The sequence below is a fragment of the Cygnus olor genome, chromosome 5, assembly GCF_009769625.2.
Source record: "Cygnus olor isolate bCygOlo1 chromosome 5, bCygOlo1.pri.v2, whole genome shotgun sequence".
Lineage (NCBI taxonomy): Eukaryota > Metazoa > Chordata > Aves > Anseriformes > Anatidae > Cygnus > Cygnus olor.
This window is the reverse complement of record NC_049173.1, coordinates 57,045,517-57,059,785: the sequence shown is the minus strand read 5'-3', so window position 1 is coordinate 57,059,785 and position 14,269 is coordinate 57,045,517. Positions and strand designations below refer to the sequence as shown.

Sequence of the window (14,269 nt, the reverse complement as noted above, 5' to 3'; positions counted from 1 at the left end):
TTTCATTAACACTATGTTTCTCAAGTATTTTTTCTTCTTTGTTGTCTTTGTGCATACCCTATTAAACGCATACTAGCTGATAAAAAACATTTTATATTTTGTATGCTTATAATTAATTTTGTAAGTGTTCTTATTTTTACTTAGTAACAGAAGTGTTTTAAATCAAGTTATATCTAAATAATATATTTAGGGGTTTTTAATGAGCAAAATCTATTATTGACATAAACTAAGCATATAAGTATCCATATATATGCCCATCAGGCTCAAAAAAATCAAACCGAAACAACAACAAAAACACATAGCAGAAATATTGTTGAGACTTTAGGAAGAAAGGCTATACATAGACCAAAAATGGCAAATTTTTCAAGCCAGAAGGGGAATGTTTTGAGATATTATAAGCATAATAAGGAGGGTGTGAGAACTGAAATGGTCACAAGTCTCATTCTGTAACAGGAACACTCCAAGGTGTTTGCAAGACCTGGTCTCTATTTTTATAAGAAGCGTTACATAATATCTAAGTGGAAAAGTATCCTATCCAGTGGAAATAAAAACAAACTGCCTTCAAGATTACATAATAAGTCAGCAAAATATGACTCATTAGTGTTGTGCTTTTATTTGCTGAGTATCTATAAAATAAAGAATTTTAAAAGTGTGTCAGAAGTACTATGCAGTGAAAATCTGGAGCTTATTTATTTTGCAGTACACTTTTTTCCCGTCACAATATCATTTTACAGAATCCTGTAGTACAAGATTAGTTTACTTACTCCCTTTGGGTTTTACTCTGCCTCGATCATTCATATGGGGAACTATGATGTGGGGGGGTAATGCTGTCGTTTCCATATGACTAGTAGTCTATGCAGTAAGTTAGTGCCAAATAAATTTAAGGTTGGCAGCAATTAGGAGGTAATGGGTATTGCAAAACATAGTCACAGGCTAACATGCAAACAGCATAAGAAGCAGAATGTCCTTAGAAAGCAAACCCCAATTTTTGCCCAATGAATACGTTACCCGGACACAACAGTAAAAGCCTATGAACTAGACCAGTGTTCCCAGCTGAGTGAGACATACCGACAATAATGGTGGTTTTCTGGTCCTGTCAGCTTCAGCTCTGCACATGTGCTGAGGAGATGCAAGGAGCAACTCAGAGCAGGCCTGAGACATCACAGGAAGTCTTCAGGAGCAGGAAGGCCGTAGTGGAAAAGCCCCAGCAGGGGCAAGCAGCAGCAGGAGCCTGGGACATGTGCAGGAGGACAGAGGCAGCAGCAGCAGCCCAAGGGTATTGGTGCTCAGGCATTAACTCTCTCACAAGCACCTCTATGCGGCAGGGCAGGCTGAAGTGGAGCTTAGAAATGTAGAAGTTAAATTCAATATTAAATTAAATTCAATAAGACTATATAAGTAAGTAAATACCACTCAGCCTGCACATGGTTGTGGAACCAGACACAACGGAAAGGTCATTAGGGTAGGAGCTATAAATCAATGTATATGTAGCACAGGGGGATGCTGCCTGGCCTTTTGAAATCCCTAATTGCCACAAAACTAAAAACGTCAGAAACAAAAACTGGCCCTAGTCACAAATTAGCTTCTAGGGTAAATGAGCAGAGGGTGAACTGCAGTTCATTCTTGATGCACGTGGGCAGGTTTATCCCCCTGCACTCGTATTTGTGCACAGAAAGAGCGTGGAGTGACTAGGCCAGGAAATCATGACCATAGGGAGAAAACTGCATCTCAGTTTCTTACGAGCGAGACAAAGCTTTTCTTAGAAGGTTAGGTCAGACTGGACAAGTACAGGTTAGCACCTATAGAGCTATGAGGATGAGAGAGTGCCTGTGAGTTGCAGAGGTGAGGGACCAGGACGGTAATAACACAGGAGAGAAGTGAAGAGCTGCAGCTAGGTTTTGCTTTGGGGATAGAAGTGTCTCCTCTGGAAGTTATTTGTACTGTTATCTACTTCGCTGGTTCACTCCTCATAATCCAGCCCGTTCTGAAGCGCCTGGCATCTCCATGGACAGGGAAAGCACATTCACTCTGATTCTAATTCAGAGAAATATGGAAAACAGAAAAGAAGTCCTTTGACTCTACTGAAATCCTGAACAGAGTCCACGGGACTAACATTGTGTTTTGTAAGGAAAAGCTAGCTTAGTTCTCCTCCTTCCTCAGGGAGAAAAAAAACAAACAAACAAAAAACAAACAAACAAAAAAACTGGCTGACATTTGTTCATTCACTGAGATCTACCTAGGGTTACTCTTAAATTAGAGGCTATACAAGGTATTATGTAAAATTACAAAACTAAGTGTCCTCGCTTCTGTGTTGTCCCAATTACAAATGAGTATATACTTTGTTGTGTCTGTTAGCATCAGGAGTTAAAAAGCTTTGTAAATACTTTGTAAGGACGTACTAAAGTAGGAAAATAATTTGCAGGTTATTTAAAGTATTCATTCATATTACTGTGAATTTTAATACAAATCACTGTTAAATCACATTAAATTAGAAACAAAGTCATATTCATAAAAAAAAAAAAAAGGACAAAGCCTGCTGTTAAAAGTTGGTTGTTTTGGAATAACCAAAGAACTGTCAACAAAGAAAGTGTATGGGGAGGATTTCTTTCTTTATCATTACCCAGGTAGAGGCATAAGAAGATAAATTTAAGTCAAATAGCTGAGAATCTAAGACCAAAGGCTTATTCATGGCCCGCTGAAGTAACTCCCTTGGACCTAACTCTAAACTGAAAATCCTGGTCACATTATTTTTGAGAAGAGATGATAAGTAGACAGGAGAAAAAAAAAAAAGATTTTGCAATTTGGACAATCTGTATATAGTAAAGCCTCTATTATTTACAGTAAAAATAATTTATGTTGGTAACTGCTTTTGCAGTGAAATGTTTGCAGCATGGAAAAAGTATGGAAAATATGATGCGAGCACATAGCTTTTTTGGTCATCCTGCACTTGCTGATTATCTGGTACTGGATAATGAATCGCCCACTAAGCCAACCTTCTCCAGGGACGACTTCTTTCCCCAAAGAAAGTTCACAAATGAACAATTGCTGTTTCATAGAGAGTTTCTAAGTATTCAGAAGAGGTATGCATGCAGCCTAAGCAAGGCTGTCATCTGAGAAAATACGATACGTTTGGCATCGTCTTTTCTTATGAAAGAATATTAATGGTATGTTGGAGACAGTCAGCAATACCTCCCCAAGGTAAGGCAGTTCTCGAGGACGAATGACTCCACAAGCCATGAATGACTCTTTCCAAGCCACATCATTAAAAATGTAATGATTATGGAGACCATATGTTTTTCTTGTTACAGAATTAGTCATTAAATTGTGCCTTTTCCAGTTGTAAACTGATCTTGTAGGCAGGACGACAACTTTATGAAGAAAATAAAATAATCACAGAGTTATAGTCTTTTTATATATATGTATTCCAGTAAAAGTTTTTTTTAAAGAATATGTAGTTGGGTTAGTATTTTTGTCAGTTTCATATACTTCAGCAATGAAATATGGACCCACAAATTGTTCAATTTTTGGCTAGTGGCTAGCCAAAAAGCAAAGTAATAGGATATAAATTTCCCAATTGGCTGTAAGTACAAATACATCATAGCAGAAAGAAGAATGCCAGATAGATTTTAAACATACAGGACTATTTCAGGAATATTGTCTGACAATTACATTTCAGCCAATGACACCAAAAACTCCTTTATCAATAGCAAATGTGATATCTGATAAGCACAAGCAAGAAGCTGTTAAAGTAACATGAAGCCCATCTAAACCAGTAACTACACAACAGCAACAGGCACACCTAATAGGATTTCTCCACAAACTAAAACTTTTCAAGGCAAGATCATAACTACAATTGATGCTGTGTCTGTAGCTCACCATGTTGCTTCTTTTGCCTGAAGCAAGTATATTTTTTGCTTCTGAGGTACACATCTGGCAATCTGCACCTGCACACATGACAACATACAGGAGCAACAATTTCACTGCAGACAATTCATCCATCAAATTTGGCACACACAGGATCTTTGCGAGGCTTACCATGTTTTCGAAAGCTTCCTTGGACTTCTCTTTTTCTCAGAACGGTCCTGGGTAGGTCAACCTGTGAAACTTTGGAAATTTCAATTTAGAAAGCCACAGTTCATACCACCACCCTAAATTCCTAGCCACCAAGTTGTCACGGATGTTGTTGCTTTCAAATGCTGCCATTTGCAAGCACAGCCCTTCCTTTCCCCAAGTTTTATTAGTGCTCACGTTAGACAGCAGTTTGCTCCACAGTTACACTTTGAGCATCTTCATCGCAATGCGTGTATTGGTAGACATGAGACTACCTACAGCAGAGCACTGACTCCAGATGTAAGCTACCTGGAGAGAGGAGTAAAGTCTTGTCTCTTAATGACTCGCTTTGACTCTTAATGCGTTAAATCACTGGCCAAATGTCAAATAAAACTGAAGTACTAAGTAAGCCCTCTATTACTGTTGCCTTCTGCTCCATTTACATTACTTGATTTTTTTATCTTCAGTAAACATTGTAACCTGCTCTTCAGTGCCATCAACTCTTCAATAAATTGAAGAAATGGCACCTATTTCGAAAAATCTCCTAAGCATCACAAAAAAGACAAAGTCAGCTTAACTTTAGTTCCACCCTCTGGCATTAAAAAAAATAATAATAAAAGAAAAAAGAGAGTCCAATCCTGATGCTATATTTAAACACAATAGGAGGAGCTATTGGGTCAAAAAAGCTGCTACAATTGTTCTTGTAAGGCTCTCCACTTAAAAATATTTAGAGTTCTCAATGATAAAAAGACCTTGACTATTTGAAATCGGTTGTATAAAACCAGAAGATCTTCATCTCTTCTAATGAAACAAGTTTTATCAGATTTAAAAAAAAAAAAAAAAAGCTAAGATGACAAAATGGATTACAATATAGTTTTCATAGATTTTAGGATCCCTTTTGAATTTAAACTTCTGGATATGACTGAACACCCAATTCATGCAGGCACTTTACAGCACAGCTTATCAGACCGCAGATTTATAAAGGCCATTTACTTGTATCAGCTCTGACTCAAAATTGATACATTTTTAATGGATTGTTATTGACATTTGCTGAGACCAGCCAAAACGATGCAAACCAAATTGAAATGGATTTAAATACCCTTAAAGTTTTGTACTGGCTTCTTAAAATCCACAAAAAATGGACACTTTTTATTAAGCATGTAAATTTCCACGTAGCCCAGACTCAGATTTACACATTTTCTTTTCAAAAAGGTTTAAAGCCTTTTATAAATTTTAGAGCAGAATTCTGATTTTAATTTCAATTTTTCTGAAATGTAAATTGATGGAAATATTTATCAACATATATTTATCATATGAAATATTATCGTGGATTTTAAGAACCGTAGTTTTGCTTCATTAGATGACAACATACAGAGTCACCAAGCTGAATGAGCTATTCTGTAAATCTCCATGTTAAGTCATGCTATCTTCTGCTTTGAAAGTAACCACCCTGCAAATATTTACCCTCTTGGTATGCTGCATACCATGGGATGGCTTGAGATCGACAAAAAGATCACTGCTGCAAGTACAATAGCCAAGCTGCCTAAAACATATTCATGAAACAGTTCTATACTACTGCTACTACTTTTCTGTTAGGATTTGAATTCCGTCGTGGCTAAAAATACCAGCATGGTTTGCCACTATAGTTTCTTTACTGATACTTACAATTCACATTATAAGCAGCGCCTCAGAAAGTGAATAAGCAGAGTAACACTCCCACTTTCTTTTGCAAGGATTTGGCTTGGGCAGGGTTTTAAGAAGAATCTGGGCACAAATGGAACTGCATGACATCTTTGGCACGTTCTTCTAAAAGGATAGAGAGAGTGGCGAGACTGTATGTGAATGAAACCCTTGGGAACTTTTAGAGCTTTTCTTCAATGTACAGTCATTGGCCCATCCCTAAAATGCTGTATGCTTCACTGTAGTAGCATGCAAACTAGACTAAGTGACTTATATTGCTTTTTTCACTTTCGTGTTTCTACATCTGACCCTAGTGGCATGGAATGAATATTTCAGAGCTAGAACCTGTCACATCTCCCTTGAAAGTACACTTGAAATCACACCACGCAGTTCCGCTGAACTCAGTCAACACAAGGCTTCCATTTTTACACAGGGCCAACAGGCAGATCTTCAAAGAAACTGAGAAGCTAAAGGTGCAAACTGACATCTTAAAGCATCCTGCTAGGAGCTAAATCTCAGTGTCTTTAGGAAAAACAGATGCACGGATGGTCCACAAGTACTCTACGCACATACCTTTGTCAAGCATTCCCTGATGCTTTCAGTGCTCTGGTCCCAGGTGACTTCTGTTGACCCATTACACTTCTGAGTAACTTACCCAGCTGGATGGTCCGCAGACCAAAGTATAACTGCATGGGGTTAACAAGATCAGACCTCAAATGCTCATAAAACAGCTTTGTTTCCAGTGCTATGACGTTGCTGGTTTCATACATTGGTTTCTTAAAAAGGCTTACAAAATCCAAAAAGAGCCCAATGCGCTCTTCTGTATCATTCATTTAATGAGAGCTGCTTACCTTGAGTCTGTAAATTTTTATTTGTTTTTACTAAAAGGCAAGTTATTTAATCTGGCAGGATCTACACAGTCACAGATTTTTGCTGAAAGACATACTACAACTGCGTGTTTTAAATCAAGAGAGTCTCAGGCAGAACAGTGAAAGAAAAGTGTGCCTTAGTATGGTTTTCAAATGTTTATTAAAAGAACACATGAACTTTTTCATCCAAACAGCGATTCTGCCTGCAGTATCCGTAACAATATTACCCCAAGTTGCTGATTACATAGTGATGAGCCTAAAAACCCAAACAATCCTCACCCTCCTTCCCACTGGGCACTTTTGCTATTGTCCAGGAGCAAAAATAGTTTTATTAATAGCTTAGCTAGCAAAAGTACAAAGGCGCCAATGGGAAATGTCACTACGTTGGAACAGACAACAACTTTTTGTCTGCTTTAGAAACACGCTCTAAGAAACCCTGCTCTTCAATTTTGGATCTGAAACTGCAATCGCCGCTAGAGCTCCTTCTTACTATAAAAATCTGCATCAGCATTCTCAGGATCTGACATAAGCCTTTTTGGCTGGCTCTTGGGGTTACGATAGCTCAGAGTCACAGATAAGCAAGACCATAAAGAGTACAAATCCTGCTGGAATAGATCCCGTCTCTCACAACGCAAATGGAAATCACAGCTTCAAGTTACGTAGTAGAACAACATTTTACACGAGTAGAGTACATGCCGTTACAAAAGTTTACGAAAGTTAACAGAGGGTTCACCCCGAATGAGGGGGTAACAACGAAGCGACCCAAGCTTCTGCTCCGCGCGAGGCTGGCGAGGACCACGGTGGGCGACGAGGCGAGGCGTCGAGGGGCGCTCCGTGGCGAGCACGGGGGGCTAGTTGGCAACCGCCGGGGCGCTGCACTGCGGGGCAGTTTATCATCGATACGTGGATGTTAGCTTCAACGTACCTCCGCCCTCGGGTTTCACAGAGTTTGGGAAGCCCTGTGCAATAAATAGGCGTTTCCAGAGCGCTCCCTCTGGCCCCGGGGCTCAGGCGCGGAGATAGTCGTTCTTGAGGCGGCTGAGGCGGGCGCCGTGGCTGCGCACGGTGAGGGCGAGCAGGTCGTGCTTGTCGCGCAGCCCGCTGGAGATGTCGCGGGTCTCGCGGAGCAGGGCGCGGGCGTGCAGCAGCAGCCCCAGGAAGCTGTCGCCCAGGCGGGCCTCCTCCCGGCCGCCCTGCTCCTGACCCTGCCGAAACTTGCCCTCCAGCTCGCTCAGCGAGCGGTCCGAGCTGGAGTAGGCGTCGCTGATCTGCGCGGACTCGCGGCGCAGGTAGGTGCTGTAGCTCTCCTCGCCGTCCAGGTCGTAGGAGATGCTCTTGCCGATGCCCTCCAGCACCCGGCCCGCGTCCTCCACCTGCCGGCCCAGCACCGTCAGCTCCTCCCGCAGGCTCAGCCCGCCGCCCGCCGCCGCCGCCGCGCCGCACCGCCGCTGCTCGCTCACCCTGAAGAGCAGCTGGCACCGCTCGGGGTCGTCGTTCTCCTCGTAGTCCCCGTCGGGGACGAAGTAGTGGTGCAGCGTGCCGTTGGACATCTCGGGGTACAGCGGGCCCTCGAAGTACCCGCGGCACAGGCTGCACAGGCAGCCGAGCCACAGCAGGCGCAGCGCCGGCATGCTGCCCGCAGCCTAGGGCCGGCCGGCGCCGCGCTGCCCCCGCCCCATGGGCGCCCTCCGGGACGGGACGCGGGGCCGCCGCCGCCGCTTCGGGCCGGGCCGGGCCGGGCCGGGCCGGGCCGAGGAGGGCGGGCGGCGGCGCGGAGCCTGGCGGCGCTCTGGTGTCGGGTTTCAGCGCGCCGCCCTTAAAAGCCGGGCAGCGCACGGCGAGAGCGGACCCCGCCCGCCCCCGGCCCCGGGCATCGCCCTCACGGCGGGGCCCGCCCGGCCCGGCCCGGCCCGTGGGGGCCGCCCCCCTGTCCCCTCCCGCCCGGTGCGTCCCCGGTTGAACGCTTGGAAGGGGAAAAAAAGCGGGTTCGAGTGTAAGGGGGGGCGCGCTGAGCCCTGACAAGGTGGGAAAATTAATGCAACGTGGGCAGGCGCCGAGCTCTGCTCTACAACAGAACCGCTGAGGCGGCTGAGGGAAACCCAGACGCCGTGGGTCCTGCCGGGCTGTGTACCTCTAGTGCTTCTCTTTGGTGAAACAACGTTGCGTGTGAATCCAGCAGCTGGATTACAGCAGGGCTGAACGTTGCATGTTGGCATGTATAAATCTGCCCTTACCATTTTCGAATCGTCAAGGTGAGACCACAAAAGGAAGGGGTCTGTAAAGTGACCAGGTCCTTGCACATCGTCTGTTCTCTTTCATGGAAACAGCCACCAGCCAGCAGAGATTACACCAAATCCTGCAGCCATCCCCAGTTAAAACTCCCACTGCAGTTCATGAAAGCTTTGCACGCAGAAATATTTATACCATCTCTTTAATATAAATATTTAACCAGCATCCAGTGCTGATCATCCCCGCCTTCTGCTCGTTGTAATAACTGATGCTTACAATTAACTTTGCTGGGAAACAGGTTGGCCTCTTCTGTTGTGTCTCTGCTTTCTTCGCTGTTAGGTTGGATGCTGTAGGTTAGAGCCTTACAGGGCCCTAGGGACTGTGGCTCTACCATCTGTTATGCTGCCACTACTTTAGACACCTCCATTTCAAACCCCTTCCCTCCTCTTGGCTTCACTCTGTAAGCACAAGCTCTTGGGCTGCCTTCTTCAGGGCAAACACAAGGCAAGGAGCTGCTGCAGAGGCCAGCGGCTCTTCTGCACCTTCGAGCCCAGAGGCTACCCTTTTCTTGGCCTGCAGCTCCTTTACAGGCCCCAGTGAGGCCTCACAATTTTCTTGTGGCCCACTTTCTGGAAAGCGTGGCTCAGAAATGGCAGCATAAACCACCCCTGCTCTGATAGCCGCCTGGCTCCCCTAACCCAGAGCAGGTGGTCACGCATCGGCTGTGCCAGCAACAGGACCCCGAGCCCTGCTCTTAACTGAGCACTCTATACATGGCCCTGCAGAAATGCCTTAGCTCTTTTAATTCTCAGTTTTGATTATTCCATGCAAACTGAAAGAGTTTCACCCTAAATTAACTGGTAGCTGACAGACTAAGACACCGGTCAGGAAGCACTGGGCTTGTTTCTCTTTGGACCACAGACCTAACCGAACCCTCTCACATCTTTGCCGAACAGCCTTATGGCAGGGCTCAGAGCAGAGGGCTCTGGCTTTATTTTATCAGAAGGGGGTGGTATAGGCCTCTTACTCCAGGACTGCAAGTCCCAGTTGCTTTTCTCAAGCAGACGGCTGCACTTCCCTGCAACCTAGAGATGAATGAGGCTTAAAACCCATCGTCTCAGTATTTGTGTTTGTCTGGCATTGGTGACTCTGCCAATTCTGTTTTCAGGTGCCTCTGCTACCAATTGTGATGCCAGTATGGGTTCCTGGGAGCTCAAGTAATGGGCTTAAGGACATGGACAGGGCCTTTAAGGTAGGACACAGCATTCTGAACGCGAGTCCTCACGGTGAGCGTGGCCCAGAATATTTAATGATAACCTACAGTGTCAGTGTTCCCAAGTATTGACCTGAGAACCTACTGAAGCACTTTATATAAACACTGAGAAACAGCAGCAAAAAATAAAACAACCAGTCAGCCAACCAAACAAAAACCTAGCCCAGGACAGCAAGGGTAATAGCTGGACCCTTCACCTACTAGATTGCTCCGAGTAGTCCTTCCAAGCCCTGGAGTCCATTAAAGCTGCATATGTATACACCTCCAGGTGTGCAGTGTTTGCAGAGTCTGGGCAACTTTTTTGCAGTGCTGAAAACCCAAGTCAGACAAGCTATCCAAACAGAAACACTCCACACATTTGGAAACATTTTAAATTTGTAATTAAGCTCAGAAAACACTCATATAAATAGGTTGGATTAGGCTAAGCTTTTGTGCTTCAGCTTTCTATAAAAGGTTTAAAGCTTATTCAATGGAGCTTGCTTGGCATTTGTACTTGGTCTCTGTTTGCCAACAGGGACTCTTTCAAACAATTTTATTCCCGGGGTGCTCTTGTTTCACCTAATATTTTATTTGGTTCCCAATTCTTTGCCAACCGTAGTATTTTATCTACATAAATTTCCATCCGAGCTGGCATTACTGCCAGTTGACTGGTTTGGCTGAACTTGAGCTGTGGTGGACTCCACTTTTGAGGTCTCTTCGTGGAAGTACCACACTGTAAATCTCTTAGCTATAGCTTTGTCAGCATGGTTATGCTTTCACCAGTGCCACAGTAGGTGAAAAACTCAGCCTTAGTAAACAATTTTTTTCCCCTCTCTTCATATGTTAAGAAACTAAGAGGTGTTTGTTGCTCCCTGCTGCAGCTGCCTACTCCTGGCCATTACTGTTTTCAATCCAACATGCATTATCCAAGTTTGTTTAAGTTTTACACCAAAGTAGTCTCTCCCTAAGTAACCCACCTGGAATGCCTGCTGCTGAAGGAAGTCTACAATATGGGATCTGCAGCTTTGGTGACTCGGTGGGCAAACCATTCATAAAAGTTGGAACTTGATGAAAGACACTCAACAGCCTGCACTATGGCAATACTTTATAGATCAGGATTAGAGTGCAACAGAATCCTATGTTTTAACTGAGGACATAGGTAAACATCAAACAAGGGAAAAGATGTAGACTCATGCTAACGGAACAATATTTTGTAAAAGTAGCCATTATCACTCCAAAATCACATTTAGAAGAGATAGCCTTAAGAACGTATCAGGATAATCTGGATGCTTTTACACTGTCCATAAAATTATGGGCATATAAATGAAAATCAGATTCTTTTTTTTTTTTTTTTTAAAAGAAAGATAATGAAAGTAACATTTACCTTTAAGCACCAAGACCTAAGTTGAAAGGTCAGATATTTTCATTGTAGTTACTGTCATCAGCAACACCATAGCAATGGCTGAAATAACAACATAAAAATCAGTGTCAGTGCAGAGTTTTTTAAAAAAAGTTCTGCCGTTATCTGCGAGGTGCAGGGAGAGGACAGAAGGGAATTTCTCTGGAATACAAGAAATGCAGGGTGGAGAGAACCAGGAGAGAGAGGGCAATTTTATGCTGAATGTTGCATTTTCTGCTAGGAACCCATAGGGGTAGTTCTGTGAGGTCAGAGATCTGGGGAGTTTTGGGAATGCCTCCAAGAAACAGATGTTCTTCGCGGCACGCTTACGTGAAGGCCTTCATTGAAATCCTAGCATTGTCAAAAGTCCCACTGATGTCACTATGACAGTATTTTACCCTATGTGTCTGCTCAAGCAATTTTACATAAATTCCTTTTCACAAAACAAAAAGAAAGTACTGGAAACAAAAATAAAGAAGGATACTGATACTGCCTTTTTACAAATACTTGGCATTATATATTCTGCTATGGTAAAGCCATTGTTTTTCCAGTGGACAGCATTAGTTTTATAATAATGTGAAGAACAGCAGAGTTTGTTCTGCTGAAAAAGTTCTTCCTCTTTTGCAACAGCACCAAAATCTGCCTCCAATTTTGTCCAGAAATTGCCAATGAACTGGTCGCAAATACGTAGCTCAGTGCTGGATTTCAGGCAACGCTTGCATAATCTTTCTCTGCAAGCAGTGCTTTATCTTCAGTTCTTGGCTCACATGTGCTTGCTATTTCTGTTGCAGATCATGGTAAACTTTGCAGCATCAGAATATTTCAGATGTAAGCGGTCAGTAATTTAGGGAACAGATATATGTTATATGGTCCTAAAGGCCCCACAGGCTTTAAGGTATAAATGCTGTTTGCTGACTACTGCCTTCTGTTTTCCTGCTGTGAACTGTTATATAGTTTTTTTATAAAAAGATACCTTGTTGAGACCAACAAGTATGTGAGTGTAATTTCTAATTGTAGGGCATAGTACCAAATGCTCAAATGCCATCAAGTTAGGTGTGCAATAATAGTTTATATATTTACCCCCACTAATCACGTTCTTCATCAGCTATTGCTACTGTTATTGCATTCGTGATTACATACATACATTTTTTTTTTAAATGGGCCACAAAGTTACTGGAAAAATTAATTGGGCACATTGCTAACTTTTCAGAATGGAACATGCAAATAATGTATGGGTGGTGTTTGGGTGAGTAAGATGCTAATAGGAATATCAAGAAAACTGAATTTAGGGGCAGTAGATTTGCACTGTCAACGGTCAAAGTTACAAAAGGCAAAATGAAGAATAGGCTTTATACTTAGATATTGTATCTACATATTAAATGTACAGAACAATATTATTCTGACTCATTATTGGTAATAATTTTCAGCAGTTTGCCAATATCCAGCTGTTACAACGCTCCATAGTAATAGTTTTTATCATGAATAATGCCCTATTCAAAGTTTAATAAATTTCCTTCTAGATGTATACTTTGCTAAAGTAAAGAACTTTGTTTGGATTATTAGTAGTTTGCTGGTTTATATCCTTTAAATGCACTAGCAACTTTAATAGTTCCTCACAAACGGGAATGTTGAAAATATTGCCAGACTGAGCAAATGCCGGATGGCTTAAACACATGACTAGAAATACTGGCTTTTCCCATTTGGCTCTACAACAACTATAGCAGTCACTGCTGCTTCATTCTGTGCTTTCAGGTTTATCATTATCAGTTGAAGGGTATCTGTTAGGGATACGTGTAAGAATAATGCCAGTTTTTCATAGGAGTATTAGGAACATTGCCATAAGAGTATAACTAGAGATCTTGTAGAAAAGATTAGATTTGTAAAATCTTTTGTAAGACACTTAATATTCACTCATTCAGTATAAATTTGGAATATAACAGAAACTAGGAATGAATATGCTGAAGTATAACCTGTGCCAAATGTTCCAGTACCAGAATGCTATCTGTGCCTACACTGAAATTTGGAGTTTCTCAGAAAGGTAAGCTTAATTTAGAGTTGGAGCACCTGAACAAGAGATTTCTCACATACAGACTTGTAAACAAAACAACTCTTTTGCTAACTTATGCTTAAGCTGACAGATTCTGATAACCTTCTCTTTCTTCACAGATTTCAGGATCAAACCATAGCTGTGACTGGGCACAATCCTCTGAGTCCTCCAGCCCTAGCCCTTCTCGGATAAGCAATACAGAAAATTGAATTAAAAAAACATGAGTACTTACAGGCAGCATCAGTAAACACAGATAAATGTAAATACAGCTAATAAAAAGTGTGTGCCAGGCTGGTTGTCTCAGAAGAATATGCAATTAGCACTGGATCTACCTCAACTTTAGCCAGCACCAAAATGAGTTCAGCCTTGGCAGAAAAATGCAAAGAAAAACATTTTAACACAGCCTGTCTCTGTAGTGGCTGCTGTTTATATAAATATAATTTGGCTAAAGCAGAAAACTAGGGATGTGCTTAGGTTATTTTTGAAAAGAAAAGATGTGTGCTTCCTGGTAAGGGAGAGGATTAAAAGAGAGAAGAGGAGCGAACATTTACTGGTATTATACTACTGCTGCTGTTGAAAGTCCTCCAGCCCCATAAGGGATATCTCTACTATTTCTTCGGTAAGGTTCCTGAAGTGGAAATAATAACACTTCCTCAGTGGAAATGAAAACACTTTAAAAGCATCATCACTGGCCAGCACATGGAGAAGTTTTCCCATTACTGTAAATGTGGTTTGTCACAGAG

General features: G+C 42.4%; 1 protein-coding gene and 1 long non-coding RNA gene across 2 annotated transcripts; one reads left to right on the top strand and one right to left on the bottom strand.

Moving 5' to 3' along the window:
- Window positions 1-6,740: 6,740 nt before the first annotated feature.
- On the bottom strand, window positions 6,741-8,352 carry FIBIN (fin bud initiation factor homolog). The gene has a single exon (XM_040559564.1). The coding sequence runs from the start codon at window positions 8,228-8,230 to the stop codon at window positions 7,607-7,609; it is 624 nt and encodes a 207-aa protein (XP_040415498.1). The 5' UTR covers window positions 8,231-8,352; the 3' UTR covers window positions 6,741-7,606.
- A 210-nt stretch (window positions 8,353-8,562) lies between these two features.
- Window positions 8,563-13,732, top strand: LOC121071549. Its single transcript, XR_005820688.1, has 2 exons — window positions 8,563-10,080; window positions 13,653-13,732. It is a non-coding gene; the product is annotated as an uncharacterized LOC121071549 (long non-coding RNA).
- The last annotated feature ends 537 nt before the right edge of the window (window positions 13,733-14,269 follow it).

Excerpts from the sequence above, each read along its gene's own strand:
- FIBIN (XM_040559564.1), bottom strand. The coding sequence starts at position 8,230 with ATGCCGGCGCTGCGCCTGCTGTGGCTCGGCTGCCTGTGCAGCCTGTGC.